The 24,092-nt window shown below is 44.8% G+C and overlaps 1 protein-coding gene and 2 long non-coding RNA genes across 6 annotated transcripts in view; 2 read left to right on the top strand and 1 right to left on the bottom strand.

Annotated features, from left to right (window-relative positions):
- Nucleotides 1–4,776, top strand: part of LOC133217694 (uncharacterized) — a 207,700-nt gene extending 202,924 nt beyond the window's left edge. The window contains exons 4-5 of one of the 2 annotated variants that reach the window (XR_009726932.1): nucleotides 3,719–3,830; nucleotides 4,445–4,776. This is a non-coding gene — a long non-coding RNA (uncharacterized LOC133217694). Of the gene's footprint in view, nucleotides 1–3,718 lie in introns of both variants that reach the window. The other variant, XR_009726931.1, reaches the window with a different exon arrangement.
- LOC133217695 (uncharacterized) lies at nucleotides 3,634–6,243 on the bottom strand. The gene is made up of 2 exons (XR_009726933.1): nucleotides 6,111–6,243; nucleotides 3,634–3,932 (listed from the first exon to the last, which is right to left on the bottom strand). It is a non-coding gene; the product is annotated as an uncharacterized LOC133217695 (long non-coding RNA).
- The window catches only part of AATF (apoptosis antagonizing transcription factor), a 48,495-nt gene continuing 29,903 nt past the window's right edge, over nucleotides 5,501–24,092 (top strand). For all 3 annotated transcript variants that reach the window (XM_061363380.1, XM_061363378.1, XM_061363379.1), the window contains exons 1-7: nucleotides 5,501–5,624; nucleotides 7,790–7,978; nucleotides 8,266–8,688; nucleotides 9,173–9,310; nucleotides 21,813–21,927; nucleotides 22,235–22,439; nucleotides 23,201–23,365. In XM_061363380.1, coding sequence (XP_061219364.1) covers nucleotides 5,540–5,624; nucleotides 7,790–7,978; nucleotides 8,266–8,688; nucleotides 9,173–9,310; nucleotides 21,813–21,927; nucleotides 22,235–22,439; nucleotides 23,201–23,365 — 1,320 coding nt within the window. In that variant the 5' untranslated portion in view covers nucleotides 5,501–5,539. The remainder of the gene's footprint in view (nucleotides 5,625–7,789; nucleotides 7,979–8,265; nucleotides 8,689–9,172; nucleotides 9,311–21,812; nucleotides 21,928–22,234; nucleotides 22,440–23,200; nucleotides 23,366–24,092) is intronic.

Here is a 24,092-nt window from a genome sequence, read left to right as displayed (position 1 = left end):
AAGCAATTGCTCTCTTTTGATCTTTTCTTCCTTGACCTTCACCTTGTTGCTATGTCCAGCCCGGATGAGGGTGTTGCAATGCGTGAGGCTGAAGACTCGTGCAAAGCCCATGTGTAGGACCATTCACTAGGAAAAAGTTACAAGGCCTTGTGAGTATTATTCCTCTTGAGCTAATCTATACAAACAGATAGTTTGAAGGCTGATCAAAGTGTCTTTAACATGCCTTGAGTTTCCAGCACCCCAACACCTCTGCTTTTGGCTCAAACTAATTGTCCCTGTGTGCTATCACTGTGCGATGCTCCTCGCTGCCCTTCCTCTCCTGTTACTCCTGGTATCCATTTACCCAAGCCTTTGCTTGGGGAACAGAGGGGGATTTGTAAATCTGTATCCCAGGAGGAAGAGTGTACTTCAGTTATGATTTGTAGACCAATGATGTCTATTATTTTAATACATGTATGTGTGCCCAGATGCTGCGCGATGGGTACACCATACAGAGCTATAAATAAATACAGTTTTCAAATATCAGTGGTGATTCACATTCTTTTGCCATCCCAGGAGGTGGCAGATGTTGCAGTGTCCTCTCAGGAATGATTCCTTTGGCCATAGTCTGGATTTTTATCCTGGATAAGAGTGTTGCATTGAAGCTTTGCTTGTTCTCACAATGTTAAATGTAAGCATTTGCAACCTCTTTCTGTTACTACTCCTAGTAGATAAATTCATATATGTTAAGTTTAAACAACTGATACCAATCCTTAAATGCTGCCAGCACTGTTGAGCTGGGAACAGGGAACTGTGGTGCTGGAGCAGCTTCTGGAAGGTCTTGTCTTTGTGTGTGCCATGGAACTGGGTGCTCAGCATTCCTCATGCCAACAAAATATCCATGAAGTTATAAATGAAATTAAAGGGACCATTACAAATATATTTTGATTCTAAATCCTTCTAGGATTGCTATCATCTTCTGTTTCCTTTCTGGTTGTTATCTGTGGTGATTTTAGCTGTAGAGCATGGGGTCATGCTTGGAAAATTGAGTTTGTTGCTTGGAGAGCTTTTATGCATCAGATACCGAATTGTGTTGCAGAGATTGCAGGGTTAACGTGACCTTACAGCTCCAAATTACCCCCCCTCTGTACCTGGGATTCCTGTAAGGGCACTCTTAGGGCAACTGCTTTTCCTGCAGTGTTTTCCCCATTTGTGTATGGGATCACTGAAGGTGATGGGAGCAGCTGGTTTTATTGCACATGTCATGGTTTGGTTCTTGGAGAATCCCCTTGGTCCTCAACATTCCACTCTTGGGGATGAGGGGCACAATGGGGCTCTCTGCAGCCTTCTGTTACAGGCTGCCTTCAGATGAGGACCAGCTCCACTTGGGTACCATTTGGTGCGCTCTTAAAGAGTGGTTTTGGCAACTGTAAGAATTCGAGTTCTTTTCCTGATTGGTTTTAATCCAAGCTCTTCCTGCAGGATCCAAGCTTTAAAGCAGCTGCTGGTATCTCACATGGTTTGGAATGAAACTCTTCACTCTGCTCCTCGCGGAAGCCCAAGTTTGCAGGACAGGTCGAGTGTGACGTGGGCAAAATGTCTCTTTATATGGTGTGTGAACGGTCACACAGCTCAGCCCGGGAATGTGAGCTGGAAAATATCCCCCTGGCTTCCATGGAGCCGGAGCGAGCCACGGGGAAGTGTTGGGAGTGAGCACTGCCCTGCATGGTCGTGCTCAGTGCCTCGGGAAGAGCTGTGTGCTGTGCTCCTGCACGAACCAGTGTGCACAGGGGGTGTTGCACGGGGAGGATGCTTTTTGTGGATAAAAAAATAGAGATTTTGGCTCTGTTTAAAAAGGTTTTTTTCCTGTTTTTGAATTGTCTCTGGGTGGCCTTTAAAATCCTTATCTGCTGGAAGCATCTTTAGGCTGTGCGCCTATTCAGGCTCACTGTATTCATTCTGGTTCTAGATCTAACAGCCATTAAGGGTTGATTAAATCTTTAAAACAGTTGTGTTTTCTGAGTGAGTGGTGGGTTAGGAATACCCAAACCACCCCAGTCAACAAAAACACAGGCGAGAAATAGCAGTAAATATTTATAAGGAGAGTGGGTTTTAATGTACATAGCCAAAATGTCCTCTTAGGTCATTTATTTTAGGGGGTGGCTTTATGAGTGCTCTTTTGTGCTTCTCCCCATTTTTTTCCTCTTCTTTTTTGTCCCTATTTCCCTGACAAATTGTGTTGCTGATTTGAGAAAGGGAAATCTCAAATGGAATAGCCTGGCTGCAACGAGAAAGCCTGGTTTGGGAAATTACATTTGCTAGCCAAAGCATTGCAAAGATAAGCTCAGCTCAGGCTTGCAGCTATTTTTGGGCAGCATGCAGTCCTCCGGATATGGGTCAAATCCTGCCGTTGATAATGCAATTCAATTAAATCCAGTAGACGCGGCTCCGGCGCCTGTCATTCCCGTGGATCTCTATGGGAATCCCATCGCAGCCCGGAGCCTGCAGCCCACCTCGCTCCCACCGCTCCACTGAGCGCAGGTTCCCCGGGCGAGCAGTGAGTTACTCACTGGTGGTGTCTGAACAGCTTCACGTTTCCAACACGTTCCTTTACTTATACCTTTAAGAAATGCCCTGGAAAATGGATTCCTGTTAATAACCTGTAATTACACCGACGCACGAGGATGATGTGGTCCTTCACTGCCAAAGCTACCCTCTCATCTGACAATTTCCTGCAGGATGACAAGCTCCACGGGTACACGGGAGCACAAGAGAGGCTGGGGGTGAGGAATTAAAAGCACCGTTTTGCTCGCAGCACAGGCTGTTCCAGACGCACTCCTTTATGTGCCCTGTGTTTAGGGTGTTAGTTCCATTTAGCAAATAAGCGTGTAAATAAAAAGGAAAATTAAGAGGAAAAAATGCCACAGGAATTCTGTCAATCAGTTTGATGGCTTCTGCTTATAGTTCATAAATAGGCAGAGGGGTTTACGGAGCACACCGTGATGCAGGAAAGGCTCTTGTGATGGTCTGGAATTAAGATGTATTGATAGGTTTGGGTTGGTACAAACATTCCCCCGCATGATCCTGAGTGCAAACCGCGGCAGCGTGGTTTGAGGGCATGTGAACCAGAAATTAAAAGCGAGCCTGAGAGTCTCTTTTAATTACACTGCTAAGTGAAAGGCGAAAGAGAGGGAATGAACAGTGAGGAGGGAGGCTCCAGCGGTGCAATACGTTAACAATCCGTGACTTCCACACACTGCATTTTCTGCTTGATGTGGGTTTATAGTGACTGGATCTCCTTATCAAACACTGTGAATTACCAGCTCCTTGTGCTGATCCCAGTAACCGGAGCAGGGCCCAGTCTGGGGCTCCCCCTTCTCCCATGTTATGTACATGTGCAATGCATGTGTGCAAGTGTAGCCTTCCCTTTTGCACCAGTGTAAGCAATGGAAGCAGGACGGAAAAGAAACAGGTCTATAGGCTCTGTTGGAGTTTGCAGTTGTACATACAGGGATCTTAATGCATTGCTGGATTTGGGATTTATACCAACCAGCTGTCCCGTTAGTCTCAGCGGGTGAAATCCTGATCTCGCTGGCGTGAGGGGCAAAAACACTGCTGACTTTAAGCAGCCCATTTTTCACTCCAAAGGAGTAATGCAGCTCACTGTGTATTTTTTATTAATTATACTGGGTATGTTGTATTTAACCATCACTAAAAGCCTCTCTCCCTTTATTAACAGGGCTATTTATTATTGGTGAGGTTAGAGAACATCCCCTTTTCACTCTTTAAGAGTGCAGAGGTTTGAAAATGCAGTTCCGCAGGGGGGTTCTTGGCACTGGTTCTTTGCTTAGGTGAGTGGTTCGTTACTCCTGTTTCACTTGTTTCTGCTCCTTAATTTTCTGTAGATTTATTTCTCCAGGCTCCTCCCTTTGTTTGCAACGGCATCTTTTACTCTGGAAATAAAACACCTATGAACTCAAAGGAAAAAGAAAGACCTAGAAGCAAAGCCAGGGAAGACACACGGTACCCGTCCCCTAGTTTTGAAGTTTCCTGGTTTATAAACCCATGTCTTAGTGAAAAACAGATGATAGTAGTGCTTAATGTCACATTGGTGGAGCAATGGTAAACCCACATAATATATAATGCAGAGCATTATAGCTGTCACTCACGGTGTGATGAAATAAATACAAACTACAGTATGAAGGAGTGAGATGCTCAACAACATAAACTCCAAGGGTTTTGCTTGTGATGGAAATGTGCATTTTCAGTGAACATTAGTTTTCATATACATTTAATTGTATATTGTCTATGCACTAAAGGAGATAACATGGTTTTATAGGGGGAGTCCTGGGTGTGTGAGAAAGGGGTGAGACCTTGGGGTGTTTCCCATCCATCCCCTGCAGGACCCCGGTGGCGGGAGCATCGATGGCTGTGATAATTAATGATATTCCTCTGCCCTCTGTAGGAGAGCTGCCCGCATTGAATGCTGCTGTGGGAGCACCCTGACCTGTGCAGCCCCCACCGCTCTGCATCCCAATTAGAAACCAGGTCTGGATTCATTTTTAGAGCCTTTAAAAGCAGGTAAGAGTCCTGAGTGAACACAAAGGGGATGAGCAGCAGCCTATGCAGCTCCTCTCCCAGCCAGGGCTCGAACCAGCTCAAGTTTGCAGGTTGCTGCTGGCACCTTCATGGGGAAAATCTCAATGGCAGTTGTGGAAAACCCAAGTCCTGGAGGCCAGGCTGACCCCCTGAAGCTGTTCATTGTAGGGTCTGAAGTTCAGACCTGTGTCTGCAACTTGAATCAAGATGCAGATTAAGGTCCCTATCCCTTGTGACAAAGTATGTGCTAATTCCCATTGGCATTCCCTGATTCCAGGTCCACCCGTGTGTTTTGGGGCCACCCCACAAAGCAGCCTGGAGAAGCTGTTGGTGGCAAACCCAAGAACCTGTTCTCATTAATGCTCTCGGCTAGCCACTTTTCCATCACTTTGTTGCTCCTTCTAGGCGAGAGTTGGGCAAAAGCACCTCCAGGAGCTCTGGTGCTGGTGTGGATTTGGTGAGGTTGGTGTAACTCTGGTGTAAGGAGCCATCTGGTGTAAGTCTGGTGTAAGGAGCTGTCTGTGTACCAGGACTGGGGCTAACTATGAACCCACCATTCTAAGAGGGACCCTGGCTCCAGCAGAGGCTGGGGATCTTTAACATACGGAACAAGGAAAGAGCTAATTCAGGTCTGTGCAGCCATCGATGCTAAAAAGGTGCAATGTGAGTTAAAGCAGTTGTAGTATTTGATATTATATATTAGGATTTTGCTTTTATACCACTATACCGTTATCCCAGTGCTGCTCAGCTTCATCACACGGGTTCCCACAGCTCGGATATGCGGTTATCATTATCTTCCATCAGTGGGGGGGACCAGGAACCGGCACCGGCGGCCGGGCGGGCGGGAGCTAGGACCCAGCCCGTCCCCACTGCGCCTCAGGCCCCGCCCCACACAGCTCCACCCCTATATAGCCCCGCCCCGCGGGCCCTCCCTTCTCTCCCTCCTCCCTGCCGTGACAAGATGGCGGCGCCCTTAGCGCAGCAGCTGGAGGAGCTGCTCAACCCCCGGCCCAGCTTCCACGACCCCGAGGACGACGCGGAGGAAGGTGAGGGGGGGCCGGGCGGAGGGTTTAGTACCCGCGGCCGCCGGGGGCGGGATGGGCGCTGCTGGGCGCCTCCGGACCGGTCGCACGTGGCGGAGGAAGTCGAGGGGGTGCTCGGCCGTGCCCGGTCCGGTGCCGCAGACGGGACGCAGTCATCCCCGCGGACGCGTCGATCTACCCCCTTTGGGAGCCGCCTGTCCCCCCTGTGCTCCCAGACCCGGGCGGCCCTCGGCCAGCACCTGCCCGCCGCACCGCGCCTGGATGGTCTATTGCGAGGGCTGGGGCTACCTCAGGGACCAGGGTTCCCTCAGGAGTCGGGAGCACCTCAGGGATCGGAGTTACCTTCATGGGGACCAGCGTTACCTCAGGGCGCCTTCAGAGAGCAGGGTTTGTTACTTCAGGGGCCGGCGCCATGTCCGGGGGGACCAGAGTTACCTCAGGGGCAGCGGCCATCTTGGGGACCGGCGTTACCTCAGGGAGCGGGTTTACCTCAGGCCCCCGGGCTGGAGTCACCTCAGCTTTGAGTTTTTTCAGGCCTGCCAAGGCCGGGCTGTGCAGAGCCAGGCTGGGAGGGGATCCGGCTGGGAATCTGCAGGAGAAGAGAGCCGTAACAGCGGAGCGACGGGACGGGACGGTGCCGCGGCCGGGGCAGCTGAGGGAGCTGAGAGGCCGGGGCGCTGGTGACACCCCTATACACACACCATGTGCTCGGAGCAGGGCTCAGCACATTGCACACGTGTTGTCTGATGCTAAACAGCGGCCAAGTCTCCGTTTTATCTATTTAATCAAGCTGGTTTTGCCTTAGTTGCGGTTTTTGGTATCCCATCCCTTCTCCTATGGGGCATGTAGGTGGCGGTGTCCTCTTTCCAGGCTGATGCCTGCTGATTCCTTGGCTTTCTCCAGAGCAGTTTCCCCACGGGGCAGGACTCTTCTTTAGGACATCTTGTCCCATGCTCCTGCACTCACCTCTGGAGACTGTGAGTTAGCCCTTACACACTGGCACTAGTTGGTGAGAGGAAGTACTAGGTGCAATTCATGGTGAACGTGCCAGCTAGCTTGGATCTTCTATACAAGTCTATGTGAGAGCAATAATGCCTTGTAAGCAATTTCTTAGTAACTGTTGGGAAATCAGCATAGTCAGCAGAGATGCTTCCCCATTTTAATAATCATGGTTTAATTTCATACATCAGGGGTTCCAAAACTGGGAGTGCCAGAATACCCATTGAGTGTCAAAGGTCTGACCCTTTAGCCCATTCACTCCTTGGTGCCCAGCATCTCTTGTAGCTGGGGTGACTATTTAGACTTGCTTTGGTTGTGAACAGATTTTTTTTCCTTCCCCCCTGCCTCAGGTAAACGCTATATGTGAGGCATTTACATTTCCAGAGAACATTAAAAGAGCACTTAGCGATGTTCAGCCACTTGGAGCAGTCAGTTGGGTGAACAAAGCTAACCCTGTAACTTTGCATACAGGGTGTCTTGCACATGAATGGAAATAGGGAGGTGGGCTGGTAGGGTATGTTCTCTTTGCTGGATTGCTCTGTACCTGTGTTCTGGAGAAGATGGGTATGAAAGAGGGTAATAACCAAGGGAAATGATTTTTCTGTTTAGCTTTTCTGAAGTGTTTATGTATTTTTGTGTAGCAAGAGGCCAAAGTGCATCAGAACTGCAGTCTTCCTCTTTCATTCTGGAAGTGTGGAGTGGATGAAGGCATTCCTGCTTTGCTGAGCTCTCCACCTGGAGGACTGTACTTCTCATGAGTCTCTGGAAGGGCTTGGATAGGCTTAGTTTCAGGTGTGTTCTCTAAAGAGGAGGCAGGAAGGAAAGAGTGAATGTGGGCAATGTTCATTCAAAAGAAAGAATTCAGCAGGCTTTCTGTTAACAAACGTCAATCCCTGCATTGCAGGTAAGCCCTGTCATTCAGACCTGTCCCTCTATGCAGAACATCAGTGTGCTGGCTTTCCTTCACCAGGCAGGGAAAAGCCTTGCTCCCTCTCAGAGCCTAAAAGCCAGGCTCCTCTGTGAGGCTGTGATGCCATCCAGTTCACCTTTGCAGTGTATTTTGTTTGTGGAGCACAAGGAGTTTTCCATCATTCCTTCCTGCAGCTGGTTGTTCTAGTCTGAAATTCAGTTCAGTTTAGACATGCCTCCCCTTTTTCTTTTCCCCACAGCTACAGTTGCTAAAGTGATTGACAGATTCGAGGATGAAACTGCAGATGACGTTTTACCTGTTGGTAACATACGGAAAAAAGCTTCAACCTCTCTCTTGGAAGCTGATAAAAGGTACAGTGGAAAAGCTACGTCTCGCAAAGCTTTGCAAGAGGAACTCTGGGGAGATGCTGTATCTGAAGAAGGATCTGGTAAGATGTCGTTTCTTTCCCCTTTTCACTAGACTAGTTGAAATTTGAGTAGTTAACAGAGCTAGTGCTGTGTGAGCTGAGATGCCACTTTTGGTCCCTGTTACAGGGCAATAAACAGGTACATTTAGGTTGGACGTCTTGAAGTGCCTTCCCGAAATTCAGGAGTAACACTGTACAATGATAAAATGGAGTTTGGAGCTCAAATAGCCCAAACCTATAACTACTGATGATGAGTGCTGCAAAAAGGATTTTGCTGGTAAATAAATGTTTTCTCTTTTAATTTTTAGCTGAAGAAGCATTAGATGACTGGTACAGTGGCAGCGAGGATTTGGAAGAGAATGGCAGCTTGGGCACTAAGACAGAGGAGAAGCTGGGAAGTGCTGGCAGTGACCAGGAGGATGACTTGGAAGATGATGAAGAGACAGGTCCGTCTGCCAAGACCAAGGAATCAAAGTTCAGCTTCCAGAACATCACAGACTTTGAGAAATTTACAGAGGGGATGGATGATGTTGGAAGCAGTGAAGGGGAAGATGAAGATGAAGATGATGCCAGCATGGAAGAAGGAAGTGATGAGGAGGAATATGAGAGTGAAAACCATGACGCTGTAGAAGAAACCAAAGATCACGAAGATGATGGGGGAGTGATGACATTCTCAAAAGGACAAGAGACTGAAGAAGTAGAAAAAGGAAAAGCAGTGAAGAATCAGCTAGGTTTGTACACATTTGCCTTGTATTTTGGCAAGTCTTTCACCTTGCTGACACCATAAAAACTGGCAGTGTTAGGAACCACTTCAGCATGTTAACATGCTGTTAGCATACTGCATGGGCATGCTACAGCAGCCCTAGTCACATTTGCAAATGGTCTGCCAAATCTGCTAGGCAAGCTGGTGTCACTGCTGCTACAAAATCTCATGTTATGAAGTGTATTTATCTACTGGCTTAATTGAACCAGTAGTAAATTACTTCTGGTATTGGTGGGGATCAGGAGTTACCACACTGGTAGTGCTGATGCCATTTCTGTTTCATCTGAACATGTTATACTGACTGCAGTTTCTTCCTGTCTGTCCTATTAAATGATCAAACCCCCATTTGCAGAATGTACTTTTAAACAATAAAGGAAAAAGATGATTTTTCTTTTGTGGATTCCAGAATTGCAGACAGGATCATATTGCTTTATTTTCTCTTTTTTATAAAGCTCTGTGGGATCAGCTACTGGAAGGGAGAATCAAGATGCAGAAGGCGCTTGTAACGGTCAACCGGCTTCCACAGCCAGACACTTACCCAACCTTCAGGAAGGAAGGTGGACAGGAATTTGACAATGCGGTTCAGAACTGTAAGAATTCTTTTATTTCTCTACTTTAGTTAGAGTTGTGTAGCCAGTATGGTTTGCCTGTGTAGGAAAGAGTTAATAGGAAGGTGAGGGCTTTGAGTTCCAGGTGTCTTGTGTTAGCTGTTGGTTTGTGTTGTCTTAATTGTTAATCAAGATCCACCTGTTTTCTACCCCAGACAAAGAGACATCCTGTCCAGAGACACCTTGTGGTACCAATTTTGTGCTGGGGCAGTGAATACAAAAATTTGCCCTAACCAGGAATAATGTTAGCCCATAAGAGAGGGCCTGTGCTGTTATAGATCAGCAGCAAATACCTTTTCAACTTGGAGCTGCTTTATCTGTTTATTTTTTAGGATCACTATCAATGATATTGATCTGGTGAGATTTGTAGTAGATTCTCCAACATGGCAAATACAATTGCATGCTCCAGCTGATAATTGCAAAGTACTTCATTGTGTTGTGGGTCTATTTAATTTTTAGAATTAGACACCTTTTTTTACTGGAGTTAAAGTAAATGCACAGGGAGATGAATGTCTGGTACGTTATGCTTAGGAACAAATACAACCTACTGCAGGTATCGGTGTCTCTCCTTGACATGCTGTCTTCTGATTGCATTAATCACAAATTAATGAACTTTATAGAAGTCACAAATTAATGAACATCAAGAGGCATTGAGATCTTTTGGCCTGGCCTGGCCTGGCACAATTCATCTTAAAACTGGATTAGGAACTTTCCCCATCACTGTGCCTACACCAGGTGTAGACTCTCATCTTAGGGTGTATATCTCACCTGAACATGGCAGCTAATCAGCTTATCTGGAGTTCCAGCAGGTGAGATCTGTTACATTTTAAACTTAGCTCTGCTGCTTTAAATTAAGTGATTAAGGAAAAAAAGGCAAACTCCCAACAATACTGAGCTGACCTTTCAGTGAAATACATGTTATTAATGTGTTTAATGAGATGCATTACAAACTGCACCGAGCACCATGTTTCATTACAGGTCTAAAATGCAATATCATTAAAGACCTTTAACAGAAACAATGGTTGACATTTTGATATTTCCCATAAGCAAAATACATCTAAGAGCATGGAGTATAATACTGTATGCAGTACAGCAGGGAGGCTGATCTTCCAGTTGTTCAGAACACTGAAGCAAAATCCACTGTTAGTAACTGCCCAGCAGTTTCCTCCTCACCCTCATCTCATAGTCTTATCATAGAAAGTTGTGGTAGTGTACTCAGATGTCCCTGGTAGCCTGGGTTTGTGTTCTGGATTTCATCTGTGAAGACAGCAAGAAAATAAAGCTGGAGTAGGTTACAATAAACTGTAGTTTTTGATGAGCTACACTACCATGCAGTGCAGCTGTCTTTCACTGCCCTGCAAAGATGCTCTTTCCAGAGGTTACAAAGTGCCAAGCATGAAATAAAGAGTAAACTTAGACATGAAGATTCTGAAAGACTAGGGATATTGTTGGTTTTATGTGGCAAAGACCTGTTTCTCTCTTGCTGTGTTAGGCCTTGTAAGAGGGATTCGTGTCTGATCAACAGGTAGAGCTTTACCCAGTGTGCAATCTGAGCTGGGCTACATCTTAAGTCCAGAACTTCTGCCTGGATAGTGGGGCTGTGGCCTGTCCATTTAGGAGGTGAAACTAAGTAATTCTGAAAGTCTAAATCATAATATATTTATTAAACTGTCTTACTTGTTTCTGAACGGGCATGTAGTAGGCTGGGTAAATACTCTGAGTTTTCATCCCTTCTGTGCTACCATCTGATGAGTAGGATCCCATTCCCCAGACATGAAAAAAAAGAATTGTGCATTAGAAAGTTGAAAGATGAGTGTGCTGTAAAGGAAGACAGGACTTTAAATACTGAATGTTGAGGTAGTTCCATTGTATGTGATGCGCTTTGGTCTTGGACAGGATTTGGGATAATCATGACATTGACGCTGTTTTGGACGGGATAGTACTCCCCTTTCAGGCAGGCCTCATGTCCTTTCCAAATCCACAATAGAAATTTGGCATGCTTTCATGGAACAGGAAGAAATGATTTCATGTTGATGTTGCACAAAGCAGGTAGTGCCAAAAGTTCAGACTCTGGATGTGCTCTGTAGCCTGCTCAAGAGTGCATAGAGGTCCGTGCACCCACCTCTCTGAGGACCTGCGGAGGTCCTTTGCATCTCTGAAAGCTGTCCCAGAACACTCAGTGATTTATCCCAAGTCCTTCCATTTCTCAGGAAATGTCTGCTCTGTGCTCACAAGAAGGATGAATTTTTTGAAGTGGAAAATGGTCCTTCGTGTATTTGCCTTCTTGCTACATCCCACTTGTGGCAACGCTCTGCGCGGTTAGTGGTGGCAGTGAAATCCCCTTAGGTTTGAGTATAATTGTGTTAAAGAGTAGGCAGCAGTGCTCTATACATTTGCAGTTTCAAAGCTAAATCTGAATGAGCACAGTAAGGTCATGCTTGTTTTCCCAATTTTGAGAGTAGAGGTTACAAAGCCTCTAGTGTTTTGATTTATTAATTTTTATGATTTATTATTATTTTATGATTTTTTTTTTCTTTAATGATGCCCCATGGTTTGGACACTCTGGATTCCTGAGATCTCAGGTTCTGCTGGATGATTTACTGCAAAATTGCTTATAAATTGAAGTAGAAAATGTTTTGCAGACCTGGCAGCTTTCAGGCTTCACACCCATTTGTCACCCAGCATTTCCCTTTGTGTATAGAACAAGAATTAATTAGGCTGCACTGCAGGAAAAGTTTATGGCCATAATTTATATAGGATGAATTTCTGTTTAAAGAGACAGCCTTGCTTTGTTTGCGCTGTCTTACTTTTTCTTTCCCCCTCCTTTTTTTTTCTATTTAATCCTTAATTACATTCCAGATTTTTTTTTTTTGTCACTTTTTACATACAAATTGGAGACCAAACTGTGGTCATGGAGCTTCTGTTTATTCCTGGTTTGCATCCGTGGAGCAAGTCAGAATGGGTTTTAATACTGAAATCACAGCAGAGCGCAAACGTTTAATGCACCACACACGTGAACTCCCACAGCTCACGTTCCTGAGGTGCTGCTGCCCGGGGTCTGTTTCTTCAAGATACATTTGTATTCTCTTGCACCCTATCTTCCAGTCTAGTCCAGGGCTTGAGATGTTGCCTCTGTTTGGGGTCTTGCACGTTCAATTAATGTTTTTCATAATCAATGCAAGTCAGAATTTGCAGCCTGCTCCTGATTTGCACATTAAAGAGACCCATTAATTAAAAATTCCAATCCCTGGCATGTTCCCGCAGGATCCTTGCATTATTTACATAGAAAAAGAGTGCAAGGTGCAAGTTTCTGTGCTGTGGCTCTGTGCAGATTGCATGCCTGCCATTCATATTTGTGTGTGTTTTCAAGGGGGGAGGAAGGCTAGAAGTGGATCTCAGGAAAATGTCACCAAAAATGACCTCAAGGGCAAGAATGAGCCAAAGAAAAGGTGGAAGCAACATCAGTGAAGCCACATCCAGTGTCAGGGTTTAACCAGTTCCTAGGTTTGGGGCTTGTTATGTTAAATCTTGATACAGTGACAAAAAGCCCTGCAGCTAATTGGGGGGCAGGGGGGCAACAAGAGCTTTAAGCAATGATCTCTCTCAGTTGACACAGGCTAGAAGCTGTTGTTCCATGTGCCCTCTGTAGCTGAGCTTCCCAGTACTGATGCGTAGCTCTGTTCATGCTATTTGCATTACTTTGTCTAAAGATAATTCTGGTTGAAAATACTGAGCTGGGAATGTTTTGTCGACTAGTACTTTATGTTCCCAGAATGCTGGGAATTCTGACTTCTAAATACTATAACATATTCAGTTTTTAGTTGGTGAGATGAGTTAAAAGCAGGCAGAAACCCAGGTGAGGTTCTGCAAGATCCTGATGGAAATGGCAAGACTCTAAAGGGATGAGTAGTTGTGTATGTTTTCATGTGTATGTGTTTCCCAAGAGTTCAGTAGGTCCCTGAAATGCAAACTGCTGGCTGAATTTTTGTAGGTGTCAGTGAATTAAGAGAAAACTCTGGAATACCACATGGCTGTTCTTTAGCATAAGCTCAAGATAAATTGTTTTGGAGAAATGGGGGAAATACTGTTTTTGGTAAGAGGCAGATATGAAGGGTCTGGAAGAATGGGTTTGCTCACTGAAGGAACAGAAGTGGGGAGAGGTATTAACTGTTCTTTACACTTTGTTGAGCTGTGGAGAAGTTATACAAAGGTTTGTGATCAGTAAGAAAATAAACCTGAATAAAGTGAATCAGATAAAATGAAATGCTCAATGTGCTCGCAAGGCCAGTACCCCCAAAGCTGCTTGGATTATAAATGTATTAATGGAGCAGTAGCCTCAACTTCTCAGTACAGTGCCTGGTCAGTATATGTTTTAAATAGGGTGCTGGGAAGAAACTTGATTAAAAAGAAAGATGTAGAAAGATGAAACAAGGGAAATGAGTGCGAGCTACATGTGAAGTTTGAAGGAAACAACTTACTGTTAATATTCTTACTGTGGCCAGTTTCTGCAACTCAGTCAGTTGCTGGATAACCTATATTACACATTGATTAGTTATTCCCTTAAGGTGTTGTATCTCAGGTGCAGCTAGCCAGGGGTTGATGTTTAATTGTGTTTTACTGAAAAGTAGAGCTAAAAGGAGCACTTAAACTTTGCAGGCCTTGCTTGGGGCTGTATAGGTCCGGGTGTTTGTTGCCTTCTGGAAATGGAGGAAATGCTGACTTTTTGTTCCTAGAATGTAAGGTCCAGTTGAAACACTGACCCAGAAATGTCTGTTTCTGGGGTGGAAAAAGGTATGTTGTTTTGAGTGTGCTGGTAAAGGACTGTGTTTGCACCTGGAGCTATGTGGACCTGCACAAGACTCTTGGTTTGCCAGGTTGGTTAACTGCTCCTGTGACAAATATCTGTGGCTTGTGACTAAACAGCACATTTGTGGACAAGGCCTCTTAAGGATGTGATTAAGAATCCCACTTACATTCATTGCCAGCAGGAGACCTCCACAGAAGTGATGTGTTTTCTGGTTTTACATTCTTGCATATTAAATGTTTCTGTATGAATGCTTCACAACTGAATAGCTTCATTTTCTTCTGGGTTGCTTCTGTAATATTTTGCTGGAAAGGAGCTCAGGACTGATTTTATTCAGTATCTGTTTAGTGTATGTTCTTAATGTCTTTTGAATAGAGGATTTTGTTTGGGTTCTGTTACTTTGGTTCCTGATCTTTAAAAAAATGAATAATTACATTCTATAGGACATCCAGCTAAATCCTGTTGAAGAAGCTGGTTAAGCATTGACTAAGATCAAGTCTGCCTTAAGTAGCAAAGAGCCTGTTCCACTTCCTGTAAGAGAGGATGTATCTGGCAAGGTGTCCTCCTCTCCAATTGTGCAGCATCCTCCTTCTGGTGGGGTTGTTCCTTGCCTTCACCTGGTTGTTGTTTTACACATCTGGTTAGAGAGAAGCTGTCACATGAAATGTGCTTTATAGATTTTGGGTTTTCCAGAGAAGCTGCAGGAATCAGCTGCCAATAATTCATTTGTGATTTTATCATCATCTCTATTTGTGGGTCGCTTTTAAAAAACTAAACTGTATCCACCCATACATCTGGAGATGATAATACATTAACACAGAGCAGGGTAGGTGTCACAGGGGAGTGGGGGAGGAACTGAGGCACAGGCAGATTGCACAGTTTCCAGAGGCACAGAGCAGTTACAGGATTAATTGGTGCTAGGCAAGATCATGGACTTAAATACATTCTTGCTTTGAAGATTTTTACTGGGAGCCTGTGCAAATGTGTGACAGCAGAACTGGGTTTCAGGCCTGAACGTAAATTATTGTGATCAGATCTAGCCCACTTAAAACTGGTAGTTCATTTTAATTGAATTGTATTAGTCTAGACACTTTCTGAATACAAAACCCATCCTGCTTTTCAGTCCATGCAGGGCTGAATTTGATTTAAATGGATGTGGATGCAGGTGTCCCCAAATTTCACCTTTTCTCTCTGATCTAATGAAGAATCTATTCAACTCTTTCTGGGTCTGAGCCAAAGCCTGTTGACATTAATGAAGACTTTTCTCTCAACTAAAATAAATGAATGAACCAGACCAGTTTTTGTAGACTTTGTTGTAATGATCCTATGCTGTGGAGAGCTTTTGGTAAGAACTGGGGTCAGAAAGGATGATCTGCTCATGGGTGGCCATTGTGTGTCATGCCAGTGAGTGAGAGGGAAGGGAGATGAAGTGAGAAGCTTTAGACAAAGGGACAGGTCTCATTTTTTGAGCTCAGTTATTTGTGCATGTTTAGGTGGGTGATGGTGTGTGTGTGATGTGCAGGATTTGGGCTGTGCAAGGTACCAGGAAGATACTTAGTGGTTTTTTGTTGCTGGCTGTGAATTGTTCACAAATCCTGTGTGAGATATTTATTTAACATGCAGTTTTAGTTTGTGTTTTCTGTTTATTGAGGGTTTTCTGTGACAAAACCCATCTTGCCCTTCCTCAGGGGTGCCAAGGCTTTTAGCTTGTGATAATTAGTCTTTTTGAACAGAATTGTTGTCTGCTTCTCTTGTGCAGATGTGGTAAAACTGAAACGCCCCCATTTAACAGGTTATCTCCATAGCCTCATGGGTTGGACACTAGTGGTGTTTGAGGTTTATTTAAAGCTGCCTTAATTTCTAGTGCAGGCAATGGTAGGAGAGTCCATACTATCCCAACTCTGGACCGTGGAATTACACCACACTTTAAGCACATCAAATAGGTTTGCTTGCACTTGAGTTTCCAAAGATAATTAATAGCTAATTAAATAGAGTTTAGCTAAATACCTGTGTGTGTGAGTTTGTGTACTCCACAAACAAGATGCAGGGGAACAAAGGCTTGCAGAGCATCCAGACAAGCATGTGCAAATGTCAGCTAACTCGGATTAATTGGCAATTGGTTACCTTGAGATGGAAACTCAGTGCTTGTCATGATAAATATAATGAATGGCCTGGTGTTATATGGGGAGGTCAGTCTGGATGGGCTAATGTTCCCTTCTGGCCTTAATATCTAGATAACTATGAAATTTCACATTTCCTCTTCCTTTCTCATTCCTGCCTGTGTACTTGGGGATTCCTGCCTGGCAGAGGGGGATGTGTGCTGTCAGCTTCTTTACACTTACAGTAATGTAAAACATCAGGTTTTATAAATCTCATTTTTTAAAGCCCCATCCCCTCCCTGGTTTAGGCTGATATCAAAAGATGCTGGTGGAGGCGAATCAGTAGAGCATGAACTTCATGGAAGTGTTTCTCTTTCTCTCCCTTCTCAGCTTTCCCCCTCCCCCAGCACCCACTAATAAAATCCTTGAATACCAAACCTTTTATTCTGTTGTTGCATCTAGTTATATTCTTTACTTTTAGCAAACTCATCTATGTCTGATCCTGTTGTCCTTACTGCCAAATGCTGTAATATTTGAGTGAAAGGGCTAAATTGAGTCTGTTCTGTAACTCTTTGGGAGTCAGCTGAACTGCTGGTGTGAAAGGGGTTTGCAGCATTGGCTCCTTTGTGCTGAAGGAATACAATTTTCCCCTCTGCAAAGGCTTTTGCATCATTTGCATTCCAATGGAACCAGCAGATTGGGCCTTCGGTTTGGAGCAGACCTTTTTTTATTGCAATCAGCAGAAAAGTTGGCCTTTTTCCTCCTATCATTTGATAAAATTTCACAAACTCAGTGTTCTGGGAAGCATGAAGGGAATGTTAGTCCAATCGTCCCAAATAATCTGGACAGATTTACAAGTGCTTTGTGCTAGGATTCAGCTCAAGTCTGTGGATACACGTGTTTAACTGCACCACCACCTCTAAAACAGTCTACTCTCTGCTCCCAGAGGGCTCACACCCAGCCTATAGTTTAGTTTAGGCTGGCTCTTGTGGCTTCTGTCTTAGACTTACCAGTAGCCTTTCGGCACCAGGATATACAGGGGTGCAAAACTGAAGATAGTCAAGTCCTGCCTTCACCATATTGTTTCTTCTACAGTGAGTTAATGCAGCAGGAATGCTAGGAAAGCTGTTGTCCAAAGCCCCGTGCTTAAGATGTGATACCTGGAGGAATTCCCCCTGCCTTTTGCTAGCTGGGTAACCTTGCTCTGCTGTTGGGAATATAGAGCAAGCTCCAAAAGTAATACTGACAGACTTCAGAATTATGATACACTGGAGCTGTGGCGTAATTCTTTGTTGAAGAAGTTAGAGGCCTAAAATGTTAAGGCTTATTGTTATTCCGAGTTGATAATCTCTGCCTTGCTTTAATAATTTTTCCTCATGCCTGGATAGCCTGCGAGTTGCACAATAATCACTCACACAGCTTTGTAATCAATGCCCAAAGTAATAGGATTCCGCTGGCCAACGGCAATTAATAAATTTGTGTCTTTTTTAAAACACTGGCAAGTCGGGCCTGAAATACGACTGACTGCCTCTCCTCATTTGCATATTTATTGCAGTGGAAAAATTCTTGCCGAATGATTGATGTTGAGCCTGCCTCTTGAATTCCAAACAGCACATTATTATGAAATGAAAAATGCCGGCCATACAGTTGATTAAAGTTGAAGACAGTGGAATCGGTGTTTTTTAAGATTGTGGGAGAATTAAAGGCATATTTTAATAGATGTTGACAAGAAGTGAACTAACAAAAGCAAAGCAAAGGATTTGCTTGAAAAGATTTAATCAAACGTGTTTCGGGGGGGATTAATTGCTGGGGATGACTAGTGCAAGTGGCTGGCTTGTGGATTTGAATGAGAAGTATTGTTCTCAGGCCAGCATATCGAGTGCCATTGTGACCTGTAGTTTAACTCCTGTCCCGCAGTCGTTTGAAAGGAGTGAAAATTCCCCCTCTTCAGCTGAACGTTGGGATAAATGGGTGTACCTGATAAAGATGCTTTTCATTATGTGCAGCTATTAAAGTAGAAGAGGTTTGATTCCTCTCCTTTTTATCTGAGCGGGGCACTGCCCGTGCTGGGCAGCAGTGACTTGGTGGCTCCCCATGGTAGTGGCGCAAGGAGCTCACGCAATATTTGGCAGCTCAGCTTTGCTGTGCAAACCGTGGTTCAAACACCAGCCGTGTTCCAGTTTCCCTGTGTGAGCACTCCATACAGCCTGTGGAGGTACACAGAAAATTAAAAGCTGGCATGTGATGCTATTCCTGTGATGCCAGAGCCTCAGATTTAATTGGGGGGGGGGGGGGGGAAGTAATTTAATTCCCAGCTTTGGCATGGGCTCTGAATTTCAGCTGTGGCCTGGGTGTGTGGTGTTTCATGCTGGTACATCACAGTAAGGATGCTCCTGTCTCTGCAGACAGTGTGTACACAGTAGCAAGCAGACACTGTTCTGCAGGGGAGCACTGCCACCCATCACACCCCGTTAGGTGCCAGCAACATGCAGCCATGGAGTTAAAAATTTAGCGAGTTTTGCCCCAGTTTTTAGGATCCCCTCCCCGTCTTACCCCAAATCTGCTGGCTGGATGCACCAAGGAGTGTTTTGGGGTGGAGCAGTTTTGGGAATCCCACTGCTTGGCTCTCTGTGAATACCTTTGACAGCCTGGCCTTGAGGGCACAGGCTTTTTTCCATCAATGTAAAATGTCTCCACATGAGGCCGGTCCCTGCTGCTCTGCACCAGCTGCTGCTCTCCACAGCTGCTTGGGAAGATGAAATGAGACCCCATTTTTAGAGGTCAGGAATAAGAGCACAGCTATTTTTCTGTGCAGGAAGCAGCATTTCTACAGCAAGGCAGAACCTTCTCTTGGGTGAGCACAAGAGTTATGTTGCCTGCATGTCCCCAGTGTGGCAGTGCTCGGGCTTCAGTGGCAGTGGAGGCACAGGAGGAAGGGAGAAGGCTGGTGGGGATGGTACCAGGAGCCACCCCACATGTATGTATGCATACAAGGGGATGCCAGCAGCACAGACAGTTTGTCTGTAAGCACTGGCATTGACAAAATTGATTTTTGTGGTTTGAGAGCAGTAGGACAGATTTCATCTCTGGTGGGTCTCCTGACACTTTGATACATGGCAGTGCTATCCCTGAATGGAGCTAAATACTCCAGGGCTACTTTCTGACTGGGTGAAGGGATGTATAAAATGAGAACGTATGAGAGAGTATTAACAGAAAGGCACACTTTGATTTACTGGTACTGGCTCCCAGCTTTCTTGGTGGATTGATACGCTGTCTGGTGGACCTGGAACAACCTTTTCACTCCTGAACACAAAGTGAAGGGGTTCCCATGGACTCTTAAAAGTGACTTTTACAACTTAGTGTCTCGCCACAGACACTCCTGCGGTGTTACTTGCTGGTGATATACAGCCGGGTGCGTAAAGGTGTCAGTTCTGGCAATGATGTCGACCTAAGGTAGAATATTTACCCCAGCACATTATAGTGCAGATTATTCCTTGCCTGCTGACCATGGCCCTGCTACACCCCAGAAGAGCTGGAGAGCTACTCCAGTTGTAATTGACAGGATCAAAGCTGCCTGGGGTGCTTTAGCTGCTGCTGGAGGTTAGGCAACAGGGAGAAAATAAACAGTTTGGGAAGCTCTGGGGACATTCATCTGTGTTGCAGCTGGGAGGATTTTACTGCTGCAAGCCGAGCATTCAGGCTGGGGTAGGGGTGCTTTCCTTTTGCAAGGGATCTTTTAGCTGCAGACACATACAATACATGCATTTTTAAGGGCTTTTGTCTGTCTCTTGGATTTATTTTGGTGCTAACACATGACTCTTACAAGTACAGCAAACCTAATCCATTAATAGGTTTACATAGAGAAGGGTTCAGGACGTGTCTGTAGTGAACTGTGAGTGAGGGAAGGATGAGTCCAACAACTGATCTACAACAAAAATCTTAAAGCATCTTCTCCTTGACATTCCTGTTACTGAGGTCAGGCTGTAATCTATCTGAAGATGGTGACAACTGAGCAATATCACAGTGGTAACATGTGAGAGATTGAGACCTCTGAATGTCTGGGCTGATTTCTGCTTGCAGTGTCTCTGTCTAGCTGATGGAGATTTGCTGCTCACTCTGCCAGCGATCCCTGGCTCCTCTGTTATAAAAAAGAAATAGAGTTGAGTGGTGAGAAGTTCTCTCCGTTCTTTTATGGTAACTACAAAGAAAGAAACAGATTTGGGGGTTAAGCAAAGCAGCTTCACTCGCTGTCTTGCAAGAAAACAGATCCTGAAGCCATGTGCTGCTACCTTTCCCCAAGCATGGCCTGTTTTCCCCTTCCTGTAGTGCCTGCTACAAAGTAGAAGGTAGTGCACCAGAGGCAGGTAAATAGAAATGAATCTGTATGAAGTTCAGCCTAAGTGTTGGACAGAAGTGTGCTGAATGTTTTACCTGTAAGAGCTGAGCTGTGGTTAATGTGTAGCAATGTACAAAGGGAGAGTTTGTTTAGGCCCAAACTCTTGTTTTATTTCAGAGCATGCTGCAGGGAGGCTTGTTGGTCACCACAAAAGAACTGTTTTTAAAGAACAGATGCTGCAGCAGTGTGCACTTAACCCCTCCCACAGTCAGCAGCAACTCTGTGTCCTTGGAGAACATAAGATCATTGGACAGCGACCGTTTTCTCTTCATTTGCATAGGGGGAAATTGTCAAAGCCTCTGGATACACAGCATCAGATCTACATTCAGCATTTGTGTCTGTAAAGAGCCTGGGAAGCAGCTACTCATCCCTGTAAAACTAAGCTTCCCACCATGCATTAATCATTTTGTACACCTCTCCACCAGAGTCTTCACTTTCTTTCTCAGGCTCTCTGAGCCTGCAGTTCTGCTTTTTTGATCAGAATCTCCTCATTAAACTTGCCAGGTCAGTGTTTAAGTTTCCCCCATAGATCAGATCTTGCTACATTTAATTTTACTTACAGTCTCATTTCTTACACTTCCTGCGTGGTGAGCACAGTGGCACAGAAACCAGCCCTGAAGGAGTTTGGCTTTTCTTCTTGCCTTCCTCTTGCTCCCTATAACATGCACATCATATACAAGAAAGGAAAGTCAGAGGTCAGGTTTAGATGGGATGTACACACGCATTTTCCCTTGTGTTGCTTTATACTATTCAGAAGCTGGCATCTGCTGCAGAAATTCACAGAGGGGAGAAATGAGTGAGTCAGCAAGAAAGGTTGTTGTCATATGCGTGTGTCATGAGATACTTCTGCACACAGTACTTGCTTCTTTAGTATGTTAATCCTTCAGGCTCTACAGTTGGAATGTTTGTGGATGAAACATTAGCTCAGTATACTCCCAGTGTGCAGCCAGGCGGATGGTTAGGAGGCAGTCCTGCCTCCTTCCCTCCCTTTTCTTTCCCAGTGTGGTGGTGGTTGACATTAACAGGTATAAATCAGTTTGAAGATAAAAACACCTCTAAGAGAAAAACAGTTAATGGGACAGGCAGTAACTGTGGCAGAAATTCACATTCAAGATGAGAAACTAAGCGCAGCAAACTGAAGTGTTCACCAGTGGGAAATGGTCGCTTGTGTCTCTTCTTCTGCAGGTTGTAAAGCCCTGGAGGCGTTGATGAGAGTATTAGTGGAGCTTCAGGATGAGCTGCTTTATCAATACCCAGGCACGAGGCATCTGGTAGATGGAAAACAATCCAAAACTGAGAGGTAAACACAAAACAAGACAGGGCCTTTTGGAATCTTTTTGGTCTTCAATAAACAGGGCAATGCAGAACCTTCCTGACCATCCCATCCTCCCTCTCTGCTGTTCTGTCAGCTCTCAGTTGCTGCTCTACTCTGAACAAATGTCTGGTTTGTAATCTTGCTGGTAACAGAAAGAGCTAAAACTTGGGTCTTTTGCCATAAATTTCACCACGGTGTGGAAAGAGCATGGGTGGTAGCGAAGGGGCTGTTAAGAATTGACATGTTGCCTTAGAGAGCTGTAGGGTGGTTAATCTGTGTGGTTTTGTTCCAGTGATGATGAAATCCCTAGCAGTAGTGATGAAGAGCAAGTGGATAAGGCTCAGGAGAAGAGGAGGAGCCTCCCCAAGCGAAAGCTGAAGCTGGAGGAGTACCCAGAGTTCATAGCCAAGCGCTATGCTGACTTCAGGACCTATCGGAACAGTGTTCTGCAGAAGTGGCACGAGAAGACAAAGCTGGCATCTGGCAAAGTGGGAAAGGCAAGTGTTTGTTAATGTGTGCTCACATGCTTATTGTTCAGCAGAGATTTGGGGAACAAGCTGATATGGAAATTCAGTACCGTGGATGTTCCAGATTAAGCTGAGAGTTACAGCAGTAAGAATTAAATACACAAGTACGCTCTCTTCCCCAGCCTTACAGGAGTCCAAAAGAAACTCAGCCCTCAGATGTGAAAGCCATAAGCTCTTCTCCTTTGTTTTGAGCAGATGGGCAGAAAACATTTTCAGGGGTGAATGGTTTCCCAAGTTTTGGGAAAAACTCTTGGGTAATGTTGATGTTCTCCCAATAGCCAATCTCATCATAGCCAGTTTTCAGCAGCAAGTAAGCTCTGTGAAAATGCCACTAGTGCTTAGCAGCGAGCTGTTTGTGTTTTATAACAGAACTAGGGACTTTTGTGGCCCTCCTCCTCCATGAAGTGTACACTTTAATACAGTGGGTAATCATTTCACCCGGAGATCCAGGGTCTGCTAACATCTGTGAGTCAGTATTAATCATTGAGAAGTTAATCTGAACCAGAACAGCAAAGGCATTTTGTTAAGCCAGGCGTCAGGTTGCCTCAGGTTGGGAAGGGAGAGAGAGAGAGAACAAATAAAAAATCCTAGCAGAAATCCCTGCAACGAAACCCAGACCCCCTCCTCTTGGAATGCTGTCTGCTTATCCACTGACATGGAAAGATAGAGGAACACTGCTGCCTTGAGGAAAAGCTTTCTGCATTATCTGACACTAGTTAATGTTGTTGCAGGGTTTCGGTGCCTTTGAGCGTTCAATCTTGACTCAGATTGATCATATTATGATGGACAAAGAGAGATTACTACGGCGGACACAGACCAAGCGATCCGTGTATACAGTGCTGGGGAAGCAGGAACAGGAATCTCATCCCATCCCTGAGTCTTTGCCTGAAAATTCGGTAAGGGCTTTTTCTTTCTGTAACTCACCCTGTAGCAGCAGAGAAACTCTGCAAAACAATTAGCTCGAGCCTTTAGCAGGTAATATTCTTGTTTGTATGAGATTTATGGAGGAGATACCTCAGTGTTGATTTCTATAATGTAATGGCTAAGAAGAAGATGTAGACATTTCCATTCCAGTTTTATGGTGTTTGCATTCTCTCCTGTGCCAGTTCTGGACAGGAGAAAACAAGGTTTGGTCTGTGATTATGCTCTTCCTGTGCTCTTTGAAGTGATGATGCTGTCACTAAATCTGCTTTTTCAGGTAGTTGCTACAGAACTGGTTTTAATCTGGAGTTTAGAATCTTTAACCCAGAAAGTCACTTCTGAAGTCACACTGCATATAACCTGCAGAATATATTAGTAGTAAGCCTGTTATTAATTTAGTATTTAAGAATGAATAAATACTCGATTCTGAGAGATCATGCAGAATTACTGCACTTGCAAGATGTATTTTTGCCATTACATTAAAAATATCTGTAGTATTTTGCCAGAAAGACTTTGCACAGTCCTATTTATTTCCCAGTAAAGGTCTCATAAATCTATTTTGGCACTGGCAGCGTTTCTGCTTTGCCTCTAAATGTATTCCTAGTCCTTAACAGCTTGTTATGTTGGGAGGTTTTCTCCATTCCTTCCTGTCTTCAAGTGTGTTTACAAGCTGCTGCACGTGATGTCATCAGGGTTAGGGGC

This window comes from Neopsephotus bourkii, unplaced genomic scaffold (genome assembly GCF_033783945.1).
Source record: "Neopsephotus bourkii isolate Nb327-2 ecotype Australia unplaced genomic scaffold, CSIRO-AGI_Nbou_v1 NB_1154, whole genome shotgun sequence".
Lineage (NCBI taxonomy): Eukaryota > Metazoa > Chordata > Aves > Psittaciformes > Psittacidae > Neopsephotus > Neopsephotus bourkii.
The sequence above is the reverse complement of the archived record's forward strand: the minus strand, read 5'-3'. Positions and strand labels throughout refer to the sequence as shown.